Here is a 12,051-nt window from a genome sequence, read left to right as displayed (position 1 = left end):
TAAATAAGTATTTTTATTCATTAATAATAATATTATATTAATTAAACTATTAAAATAATTATTTTTATTTATTTAAGGTTACATTTTACTTATTTATGTTTAAAATATTATATTTTAGTCACTTATATTAACGTGTTGTAACATTTTAGTTACTGAACGATTGATTGCCATTAACGGCATAACACTAAGCTGACATAACATGTTAAATCATTATTTCAAACAAAAATTTTAGGTTAAATTATACAATTGGTCATCATATTTTTTTTTGAGCGATTTAATTTTTTTGTGTGTTTTTTAACTTTCTTTTTTTTCTTTATTTTCCATTTTCTTTTGCTTCTTCCTCTACTTTCATCCCTTCTCCATCTCTTTTAATGTAGTTTTTTTTTTATGTTTTTTATTTGTTAAAACTAAAGGGAAGAAGAAAAAAAATAAAGAAACAAAAAGAAAAAATTAAATGCTTCAAAAAATAAAGTATAGGGACTAATTTTAACAAATAGAAAACATAAAAAATATGTTAAAAGAGATGGAGAAATGAAGAAAACAAATGGAGAAAGAGAAGAGAATGGAAAATAAAGAAAAAAAGAAAATTAAAAGAACATGAAAGGAAAAAATTAAATCGATCAAATTGAAAAAAATATGAGAACTAATTGTATAATTTGACCTAAAATCTTTATTTGAAATGATGATTTAACGTTCCACGTAAACTTATAGTTACACGCTTAACGGAAATTAATGGCTCAATGACTAAAATGTTATAATACGATAATGTAAGTGACTAAAATATAATATAAAGTAAATAAAAGTGACTATTTTGAGAGTTTACCCTCAAATAAATGAATTATTGTTATAAACTAAAATGCTTGTATTAGAGGCAAAAGATAATAATAAAGTTTTACAAAATTATATAATTAAGAAAAATAAATAAGAAATTTATGTTAGATAACAAAATGATTTATATTTCTTTTAGTGGACATGAAGATCATTAAGTAGTGAAAGAAAAGAATCCACACCATTAACATTGGTGGTGGGAGTAACTTATAATTAGTGTATTACAAAAGATGAGTGATAGAATTCACTAACTTGGGAGTCACTCCAAAATTTTATGGCGACTGATTCTACAACATTACTATTTGAGCAATGCTTAAGCAAATTAGTGAGAAAATTCTTTTGCTTTTACGTAGACATAGGGTTGAATTCAACATCATTGTATTTGTGACAACTTATTTCTTCAGAAACTTACTTATTAGAGGATTTTTATTTGTTTGCACAATTTTTTTCTTTGAATTAGAGGTTCTATCTTAACCTACAAAAAAGATAAAATATTGTAAATAGTTAATCAATTAAGAAATCAGGTTAAGGAAAAGGGCAAAACCTCCGTAAACATTTTCTAATATTTTTATTTAAACTTTCTCTCTTTAGCAAGAATATACCAACTTCTTCTCTCTTGGTACGTATCCTATCTAAAAACCTAAATTGAAGCTTTATACGGGATAATGATAATCGAAGATGCCATTAAAGAACTGCATGCAATTAAGGGAGTATGTCACCATGCTTATTTTTTTTTTTAAATCTTTTAATTTGTGTTAAGAATTTGGATAATTATAATAAAGCATATTCAGTAAAACTTGCAACTAATGTTATGATCGGTAGGAACAAATTTTTTAACAAGTTTTAGCATATAAGTTACAATAAATTAAGTAACTTTTGCTACTCATGTTTTTTTTTTTTACTTTTTGAAAAAGTCCTACTTTTACTAAAATTTTACTCATCTTTCTAATATAAGTTATAAATTGCCAATTACTTTTTATGGTATTTATTACATAAATAATAAATAAACTTTTTCTTGTGTTAATATACTAGATAACTGAACAGGATATAAACTATATATTGAGATGGCGAACATCGGTGTTTTTAAAAATATATAATTTCACGAGTACAATGGAGCTATGGTAAGATTATCAATTACAGTAAAATAATATAGATGAATTCAATTGAATGGTGAAACTTAAAGTTATCGACTACTTACATTTAGGTATTAGACGTACAAGTTCTATAGACAAAAATGTTCCCTGTCAGCTTTGAGGTATCCAAAGTCACGTAGACTGCCAGCTGCCTTCATATTGCATGATATGGCTTACATCGCTGCAGGAGCACTAGCCTCAAGGCGTTAAATTCTCCCCATTTGATGTCTTTCAAAGCTTTTAAACAGTGATATTTTATATACATATAACTCATCCCAGAAATACCATATAGCTACCGTCTCCCAAACATATACCTATGGCTGCTTGAAGAAATTTTTTTTATGGAAAAAGAATAGGCTCACTGCAGGGTTCTACTAAAGTTTCATGCGCTGATTGCAAATCTTTTGGGAATGAATGATGCTGGGCCAATGTACGCTGCTGACAAAGAGATTAAAAGCCGATGAAAAGCCAGGGCTGAAGCAGCGATGAATGTGACAAATGAAACCCAGTAAAACCGTAACATCAATGCTGGTTCCTTTCTTGCGGAATTGAGGATCTTGGATAAAATCAGCTTCAGTCGCCGGTCGCTTAAAAGGGACTGGTAGTCATAGACGGTTGAACTTGTAGATAATCTAGCAGATGGATGTAGCTCTGTATTCTGATGCCCACCGGCCAGCCTTAACTTGTAACTATACTGGCTAGCTGGCACGAGTTGCCCAAGAGCTTTTACCATCCGTTGGTATAGGATATCAGCAATGATTTTGCACAGTTGGAATCGGAAGGCCTTTGCTTCTTTGGAAACTGCAGCTCGTACTAATGAAGCTCCATCCTGCTTATCCAACATACAAGTTTAAAATACAAAATGAACAAAAAAAATTTCTAGCTTCCACGTCAAAATTACATGGTAAGACAACATATTAACAATAATAAAGCCCCTTGGTATTCTTGGTTGCCATCAACCATCCTGTAAGTCATTATATGTCGTCTAATATCACACCATTTTTATGTTCAGGAGGAAAGGTGGAAATAGAAAAGGAATCAAGCTGAACGGCACTCACCGCAGTCATTATAAGTCTTCTTAGTACCACACCGTCTTTAGATGGTAAAAGCCTTAGCAACAAATATGCAACGTCAAACACACCATCAGTCCTACTAGGTAAATTATCCAGGGAAGTTTCACCACTTGAAGCTTCCACCAACTGCAAACTCTTTCTGCAGAAAATTTTCATATTTAGAGCCTAAATTTGAAACGGATAAATGCTATCACACACACACCCAAAAAAAGGAAACCATTAGGGTGCCTGTCCTGAGAGCACATGATAAAGAGCAAATGACCATCTTATATATATCTCTATAGCAATGCTTGCTCCAAAAGCATACATTTCCTTAATCATAGAAGGATGAGCCTCTTCTACATTTTACTGCTAGACACAAAATTCCTTGAGAACTACTTACATTTCTTGAAACTCTACAGTACACATTTTAAGTTCATTAAATGGATTGAGTTCATTTCACCATGGCTGTCTATTCGGATAGAAGATTCTGGAATCTACAACTCTTCCTCTCTTTTTTCCCCTATTGGTATAAGTACAAACAGAAATGCCATGGAAAGTATCTGTGAACATGCAGGACTTTGACGTAAAAGCATTTAAATTCTTGATGAACGGTTTTTCCTTCCCCTTCTATGTAATTAAATTTGATTGATGCACTAACAGAAATTGGAAGGATCCAGTTATGGAAAGAATCCTCCAAAATATGGGCACATGATCATTGACAATGTGAAGAGAAAGGGGTAAACCATGAGAGTTGAATGTACCTAGTTGCACCAACTCTCATGAAAAGTGCCAGCCTCTCCCACCGAAATTCCTTCTTTCTGTTCAAAACCACCTGTATAGGGAAAACATCAAATAGATTAGACAAGGAACCCAAAATCAACTCAGGAATCTCCCAATGATACCCAGTGTTACTAACAGAACATAGTTCAGTACCCCATATAGCAGTGACCACTACAGAGAGGTCCTAAGAACCAAATGAAGCATTTTACAGTGCTGGAAATTAGGAACTAACTATAGTTTCACCTTCTGGAAATATAAATTTTGGATGATAACAGTGCAAGCAGAAGCACATCCAACTACAGTTCAAACACATAACAGCAATAAACTCAAGAAAGCTTAAGCTACTTTTCCTCAAAATCATTACCTAATCTAGAAAACGAACATTGCAAAATCTAAAATATATTTATATTAGTAGCAGGAAAATACTTGGGACCAAAACTATTATTAACAGTTCAGGCCTATTGACAGAGCTACAAAGAAAAAAGGTCCACTGATTGAGACTTTCATAATGATGCTCAATATTCATAGATAAACTACAGGGTTAAACCACCACCGAATGTAAAATTTTCCTTGTTTCAGCTGAATTTTCAGTTAGAAGTTTGCGGACAACAAAAGGATAAGCTGCCTCAAATGTCTTAAAACTTGGATCTGCAGCTACTGCCAAACCTGAAGGAATATCAGGAAAATGCTTGGTGAATTAAAGCCAGTTGAGATGATTATGTGTAAACTTGGTATAGAAGAACCAGAAATAATGAACTACAGATTATCAGATATGAAAAACAATTAAAGAAACATATGCAATGAAAGAAAAATGCATAGGATATACTGTCAGAAATGATACATGAAAGAAAATGCAGAGTCGTATCATATGTGTGACAGAAAACCTACATACATATACACCTACTCCACTTGACAACTGAAAATCTGTTGGCATCACTCCCATGATTGGTATTTTAGTTCTTCTCCCGAGCATATTCTATGAACTTTTTTCTCACAAATATCTTAAACAAGAGAACAACAAAAACTTCGGCCAACTAAATTTGAGTCAAGCCGTATCAGTTATTTAAATCATTGCAAACACTTAGGCTTGGTTCCTCTGCCAGAGGTTCAATTAGTAACGATTAAGTACTATGATAACAGTATTCTTTTTGTCACATAGAAGTTGAAGAATTATCAAAATTATGCACTGCACTTCTGAATCCTTTATAAAACATTGCTTCTTTCCAAACTTTTAACTATCCATTCTTTAACCACTTTTGGTGGTCTTCATGCAAAACATGATGTTGTGACATGAGATTACAATTTACAACCCAGGTGAATAAAAAAGAATAACCAACAATGAATTTACCACTAAATAAATAAATCAATCAAAAGAATCAACTCAAAATGAAGACATCTGAAAGACAATGACTTACCTTCCAAGGACGCAAGAGAACGTAGGACTAGCGTGTAGTATGGAGGCATGCGGAAATGATATTTGAGAGCTACAGACCATATTTTGCCCAAAACCTTCAACAATGCCAATATGACAATCAACCACTTAAAAATATAAAACAGTAAGAAGAAATATTGTTTTAATTTAGCTGGGCCACTGAGAGGAATCATGTAAAAGTACTAGCATGGACAGTCAAAAAGGAAAGCCTGATAATAAGCATTTGCAAAGGAATTAATGCTATGAAATTATGATAGGTATTTGTCGTATTTCATAATTATGAAATTATGAAATATTGATTCTCACCCTACTGAACTTGATATCAGGAATCCCATCTTTTAGTTCTACCTCCCCAAGGGCATCCTCCAGATCCTGAACCATTTTCAAGATTCAGGGTCAGTATTATTGGCAGAATTCAACAGTTACCACATGATAAAAGCAACAAGAAAAACTAGGCTTTGCTGCATTAACAATAAGCAGAAAATACTGTAGGTCTCTTAGAAAACTCTAAGCTCAAGTACAAATTTTTAGTCTGTGTATAGAGCCATTAAAGAAGTATGTCATACCATTGTAACACATCGGATATTAGTTCCTGGCCTTACAACATCCATTTCAGTCAGAGCTTGAAGAAGGGATGACCAATCACCATTTACTATGTGCACTATGGATGCTAGCATTGCAAATTGATGTTTCTTTTCCATTCGACAAAGCAAACCAAAGTCCAAAAACCTGATGCAGAAATCATCATTAAAAACAATAAGTTAGCAGAGCAAAACCAGAAGTTCTAACACAAAGAAGGCAACACAAGTTTACCCTATCCGTCCTGATGCCGTGTAACGCAAGTTTCCAGGATGTGGATCAGCATGCAATATGCCTGTTTCAAGGAGTTGAGTAAGTGATGCCTCCACTCCTTTGTTAACCTAAAATAGTTATAGCAAAAAAGATTTCAACCAATTGCAAATAAAATAAGGCTAGGTCATATTGGCATAGCATTCTATATACAAGTATTATAGACAATAAGCTTCCTTTTTTCTTTTTTTCTTTTTTTGCGAAAAGAGAAAATCAGTTTAAGAGTTACCAACTTTGAGGGTAAAATATGCAATCCCAATCTAATTAGCCTAATAGGTATTTAGGAGGACTGACTTAACACCAAAATGTGGCTGATATATTCAAAACAGCAGATAACTTTTGCAATCAGCAGATTAAAGAAATTCAAATTTTAAAACATAAACCAAACCTTTGACCTCCACTACTTACTCAGATTCTCAACTGCCAATCCAAATTTTTGGACTTGTTAAGTGCTTGCTGTTTAATATTCTTATCGTGTGAACTTCTTGGTAAACAAACCAAATATATATTACAGTTTGCACCATATATATAGCAAGATTATTTGCAAATTTATGAATATTCCAACCCCTTGTTGATCACTCTAAAATCTTTATATATATAGTCTAATTGTATACAAGAGACATGACAATTGATATCACTCCCAGTTGATCTCTAGTAAATCACCCACCTAAATGTAAACTTATTGTGACTATACATGTGCCACAGGCCACGGTCAAATTCAAAGTGATTGGTCAGGAGCAGAAAAGCTATCAGATGCTAAATGCAGGGTTTAATGGTAAATCACTACTCACTAGGTCAAGAAGACGCCTTTTTGCATCAACTTTCTGCCTCTCTAAATATTTGGACCCGTGCTTGATGGAGCTGCTCTTAGTAATAGAGAGTAAATCAGTTGAACTCTCACCAGCCATCCACTCCATTGTCAAAACTCTCTTCCTGGTTAAATGTTGAAATACTTTTGGAACTTGCATAAACGAAAAGTGAGAATGGGCATCCTGTGAAAGGCACATCAAGTTAATTGAAGAAAGGGCATCTTTCCAAGACAAGTACTTAGAAACATAAAATATTTGAATTAAGGAAAAATAATAGAAATCAAAATCCATGACTGCCACAACCAAAGTTAACCTATGGCTGAGAATTCATCCTCACTCTAAACTCAATTTTCAATACAAGGTCTCAGTAGGCTGATAATATCAGACAGAAGACAATTTTGGCCAACTATAATAACTAAGCTCATTATGGTGACAATATGCAACTTTTTGTGGAAGTTCCAATATTATCATTACCAGAAACTGAGAGGCATTAGCAGCCTCCAAAGTGTAATCAAGTTCCCCAACTAAACCTTTGCCAAGCTCATCAGCATATAGACGAGGATCACTTTTTCTCTTTGCAATCTTTTGCAAAAGCCCGAGCTGAAAAAAGAATATCAATTACCAAGTTCAAATAGAAATTGAATTCTCAACCACATAGGGAGATGCTGATAGAGATGTCAATACATACCCCAAGACATAAAATATAAACATCTCGCACTACCACATGGCGCAAATTAGGACGTTGAACTTTCACAGCAACATCAGAACCATCCAGTGTACACCCACGGTAGACCTAAAAGGGTAATTAAAAAAAGACCACAATAAAAACACTGAAGTGAGTTATACAAGGAAAAAGAAATAAAAAAGATAGTGATATCATGAGATATGTGATATTTACAGCCCACCTGACCAAATGATGCTGCAGCTACTGGTTCCTCAGAGATGTAGCTGAAGAATGACCCAATAGGAGAATCTAATTCCTCCTCAATAATTTTCATAGCCAGAGGTCTTGGAAAGGGAGGTATTTGATCGTGTAGCTCAGACAAAGCCTGCCATCGTAAATTCAATCCAAATTATCAAGGCATGCTCACTAAAAATGCAGAAAATCAAGGAGAATATGAGAAACCTCATATTTAGATCATGTCTCCCAGTAATAGATTAATACACATTCAAGCATAAATTAAGAGCCACAACTCTGAAGGCTGAAACATAATCGTTAATGATCTAATAAATGAAGAAAAGAATGCAAAGCATTTGAATCTCATTATGAACAATTAAAAAACAAAAACAATGTAAAGTTAATCAATTTTTTTATTAAATTTAGTAGACAATGTAGCAAGAAAATGTTGAAATTAATGGCATATACGTATGAATAGATTGATGCCTGCTAAAGTGAATTATTAACAGTTAGAAGCAACCACATAAACAAAATGAGTCACTTAAATGTTCCCACATAAGGTACAAGTAATATATGATAAAAAAAATTCTCTGTAATCTGACCTTGGAAATTTCAGGACCAATAATATCTGGTCTTGTGGAAAGGGACTGCCCAACTGCATCAGCAAGCAAATGCATGTAACTAGCATATTGGTAAGCTTGTGACTGCAGGAGAAAAATAAAATGCCCCGCATATAACTCAAAGAAAAACAACTATGAGAGGATGCAAATAGCAAATTAAGTGCTCAAGCTTCAACTAGACCACATTCTGACCTTTGATAAAAGTGGGACCAAGGCTTAGCATTGTTTCCTTTAACACCATCCCAAAGTTGTACTGTGATAAGTTCTCATCAATATCTTTAGATGAACCAGGTCTTAAGGACTTTTTGAGCCCAGCCATTCGAATTCTAATTGCAGCAGAGGCAAAGGATGAGAAAACCTTGCAGAACACAAAATCGTGAGCCCCAAAAGACTTGGTGTAACTAAATGTTCAAAGAGATGCTCATAAAAGTGAACAGAAAATATAATAAACGTAGCTTGTCTCAGAAAGGAAAATCTTGGAAAGTAGATTCGACTTCAAAACAGAATTTAGGAATTATAAAGTTATATATGTTATCTTATCAACAAGTTTGCTGATCATGCCTTGTCTGCTCCATGTGCATTTCAACTAATAAGCACCTCTGGTTATAAATTCATTTGGTTATTGTTGTCTTGTTTTTTAGATAAGGGGTAAAAGCAATATCCAAAAAAGAATTACAAACATAATTAAAAAAAGAAAATTGTTACAATGTAACACACATTTACACATTATTATTCTAGATAAAAGAATAAAATATATTATGATTCCAAATGCTCTACTTGTATTTACTTCCAGGAGCAAAAATGTAAAGCACATCTTAGGATACAGACAGATAAATATATTTTCAAAGAACTATAAATAAAATTGTGATTTCTGTGGCAAATAAAATGCGTGATTTTAAATATTGTAACGAATGATATATAAAAGAATAAAGGTCTCGTTTTGTAATCTTTTATTTTTATCATCTGAAACATCAACGAGACATTTTAATCATTTGTTTATGATTAACCAAAACTAACTTTTTCCTTTACCATTTATTTTTTAACAACTTCTGTAAAGGACAAATAGAAGAAGTAGAAACCTAATAGAAGTTCATAAAACGATTGATCAATCATTTTAACTACCTCGAGAAGTCGAAGAGCCACTACATGGGGCCGGTGACTGAAATAATCAGCTACTTCTTCCGCATCATAAGCTTCTGGAAGTGGCTTTGACCATTTTTTTGACTGGTAGTAGAAATAACTGACATAAGCTTCCAATGCTTTAAGATCAGCCATCATCAAATCCATACCAGACAGTGCTATCAAAATAATCGTATTCCACTATCAATAACTAAAATTAGGATAAATGAAAACAAAAAACTTTTAACTGAATTTGATCTCCATATGGTTTCTAATTAACCAAATATAAAAAATCAAAATCAAAATAAAATTTTATCTTCTCTTCGCTCATTTCTCTCTCCATTTTCAAAACCAAACAAGAGAAAGCATAACAAAAGTTTCTCTTCATTTTCCTTCTCTCTCTGCATTTATCTCAATCTAAGGAATAGCAGCATGGAAACTTAAATAACATTTTCAACTGTTCAATTAATTTCTTAGCTCGCCAAAAACTAAAATAAAATAAATTATTCTCCTATCTTCCTTCACTTCCCACTTCATTTTCCCTTCTCCTTATCTAACAGTTTCAATAATTAATTGATTACTAATTTGGCCAAAAACGAAAAGAAAACCTGGATAATAAGGTTGAGGCCACAACGGTGGTTGCGCAGGCGGAGAGAAGTTAGGATCCTCGAGATTCCGAAGCCAAACGACGTCGTCAACGGCTTTCTTAACCTGAGGAATCCGAAACGTTTCGTTCGCCCACTCCACTCCCCTTTGAACTCCTTCCTTCAAGAAATCCATGTCTCTACGTACAACATCACCGAAATGACTAAAGTTACCAAAAAAAGCCTGCACAAGTCGTTGTGGTTGCTGCTGCTGCTGCTTTACTCGCTGCTTTCTCCTATACGTCGTCGTCTTCAATACTCTGCTCTCCCGCAGCGACGTCACCGACATCGACGCTGTCAGCGATGTTGCTAAAGCCATCCTCTGATTTTTTTATTTTATTTTTTTTGGGGGAGGGGGGGAGGAGGATTTTTTTATTGTTGTTTATTTATTGGAAAACGAAGTGACTTTGTGGCTCTAGAAAGAAGAAATGGAGAGGGAAGAAGGCAGTGAAAGAGTGAGGGATCTGCTGCGGTCAATTCAGCAAAACTTAACTCCTTGAAAGAAGATGATTTGTCAAACAAATTTATCAGATAATATTGCACACCAATTGCAAATAGACACATAGCGATTATTTTGCAGATTTCAGATGAGACTACAAAGGTCGGTGGGTTTCACCGCAGTGAAAATTTTGGCAGTTGGACCGTTATGAAAATATTAATTTATGGTTGGGTATTTGGTATTCTCGTTTTTTTGTTTTTTAAAAATTAGTTTATATAATTTTTAATATTTTATTATATCTTTATATTATATTATCAATCTTTTAATTTTAGTTGTAGACTTAAAACTACAATACCAAATATTTCCGTGAATCTTTTAGAATCTATAAATGGATTCAATGGATAAAAATTTTAATTTTATGGAACTAATTAATTTTAGATTGTTGACAAATTATTAGAAATTACATTAAAATATTTTAAAATTTCGAGTTTAATCAAATAAAATGTGAGTTGAGGAGCAAAATAATAATTTTACTGGAGATATTTTAAATAATTGACATATATTTATGATAAATATTAATATTTATAAGACATTATGGTGAAACACTACATAAAACATTTGTACTCAAAAAATCAATTTTGGCCAAACTTTTTAACTTTGGACTTGTTAACCATTACATATTTTATTAAAATTGATAAAACAAAAAATAGGAAGCCATCATCTTTCATATATCTAAAACAGGGAAGAAACTTCCATTTTCTCATTTCTTCTTTTCTACTCATCTTTCTACAAATCTTCGCCAAATTTTTTCATTTCTTTTTGCAAAACTCATCCTAAAAACTATATTTAAACCATATGTTCCCAATGATTTAGGGTTTGTGTTCTAATACGAGAGTATCAAGTTATTGAGAGAAAGTTGCGATTTTTGTAAGTTTTTTTTTTTTTTATCTGGGCATTATATCATCTCATTTCATATTTACATACATTGAATAAGTTATTGAATAAGTTATTGAGCCATTAAAATATTATTGTCGTGATGTTGAATACATATATTTATAATATTTATATGTTTATTAAAACAATAAGGTGACTAGCGAAGGGTCTAGCAAAGGAAAAGAGAATCTCTTGGAGTGAAGACATTGGAAGTGCGCCCCTCCCTCATTTTGTTGTTTAGAAAGTAAGTTCTCATGGAACTTATTATACTACTTTGCTTGTGCGCGCGTATTATTGTGTGTGTTATTGAAGGTATTAGACATACTCAACATTATATATGTGTTATGCTAAAGGCTAAAATAAAATGCGAGGATATTAGAGTTGTGATATAATCACGTAAAAGAAAAAACTTTTCATATACTTCACAACAAGGACGTTCTATCAATTAAAAACGTCATTGCTCAAATAAAATGTAAGGATCTTAGAGTTGGCATGTCAGTATCAAACATCAT

The 12,051-nt window shown here is 32.8% G+C and overlaps 1 protein-coding gene across 1 annotated transcript; it reads right to left on the bottom strand.

The window, feature by feature from the left end:
• Positions 1 to 1,925: 1,925 nt before the first annotated feature.
• On the bottom strand, positions 1,926 to 10,716 carry LOC108489443 (uncharacterized). The gene is made up of 16 exons (XM_017793999.2): positions 10,132 to 10,716; positions 9,527 to 9,702; positions 8,597 to 8,762; positions 8,387 to 8,439; positions 7,792 to 7,935; positions 7,575 to 7,679; positions 7,361 to 7,486; positions 6,869 to 7,069; positions 6,042 to 6,148; positions 5,795 to 5,957; positions 5,535 to 5,600; positions 5,212 to 5,305; positions 4,350 to 4,462; positions 3,778 to 3,848; positions 3,020 to 3,173; positions 1,926 to 2,790 (listed from the first exon to the last, which is right to left on the bottom strand). The coding sequence occupies exons 1-16, from the start codon at positions 10,484 to 10,486 to the stop codon at positions 2,344 to 2,346; spliced, it is 2,541 nt and encodes an 846-aa protein (XP_017649488.1). The 5' UTR covers positions 10,487 to 10,716; the 3' UTR covers positions 1,926 to 2,343.
• Positions 10,717 to 12,051: the final 1,335 nt, after the last annotated feature.

This window comes from Gossypium arboreum, chromosome 10, assembly GCF_025698485.1.
Source record: "Gossypium arboreum isolate Shixiya-1 chromosome 10, ASM2569848v2, whole genome shotgun sequence".
NCBI lineage: Eukaryota > Viridiplantae > Streptophyta > Magnoliopsida > Malvales > Malvaceae > Gossypium > Gossypium arboreum.
This window is presented reverse-complemented; position numbering and strand designations above follow the sequence as displayed.

Excerpts from the sequence above, each read along its gene's own strand:
- LOC108489443 (XM_017793999.2), bottom strand. The coding sequence starts at position 10,486 with ATGGCTTTAGCAACATCGCTGACAGCGTCGATGTCGGTGACGTCGCTG. Across the intron at positions 9,703-10,131 it reads GCCTCAACCTTATTATCCAG|CACTGTCTGGTATGGATTTG; the intron begins GTTTTCTTTTCG and ends TTATTTTGATAG. Across the intron at positions 6,149-6,868 it reads AAAGGCGTCTTCTTGACCTA|GTTAACAAAGGAGTGGAGGC; the intron begins GTGAGTAGTGAT and ends TAACTATTTTAG.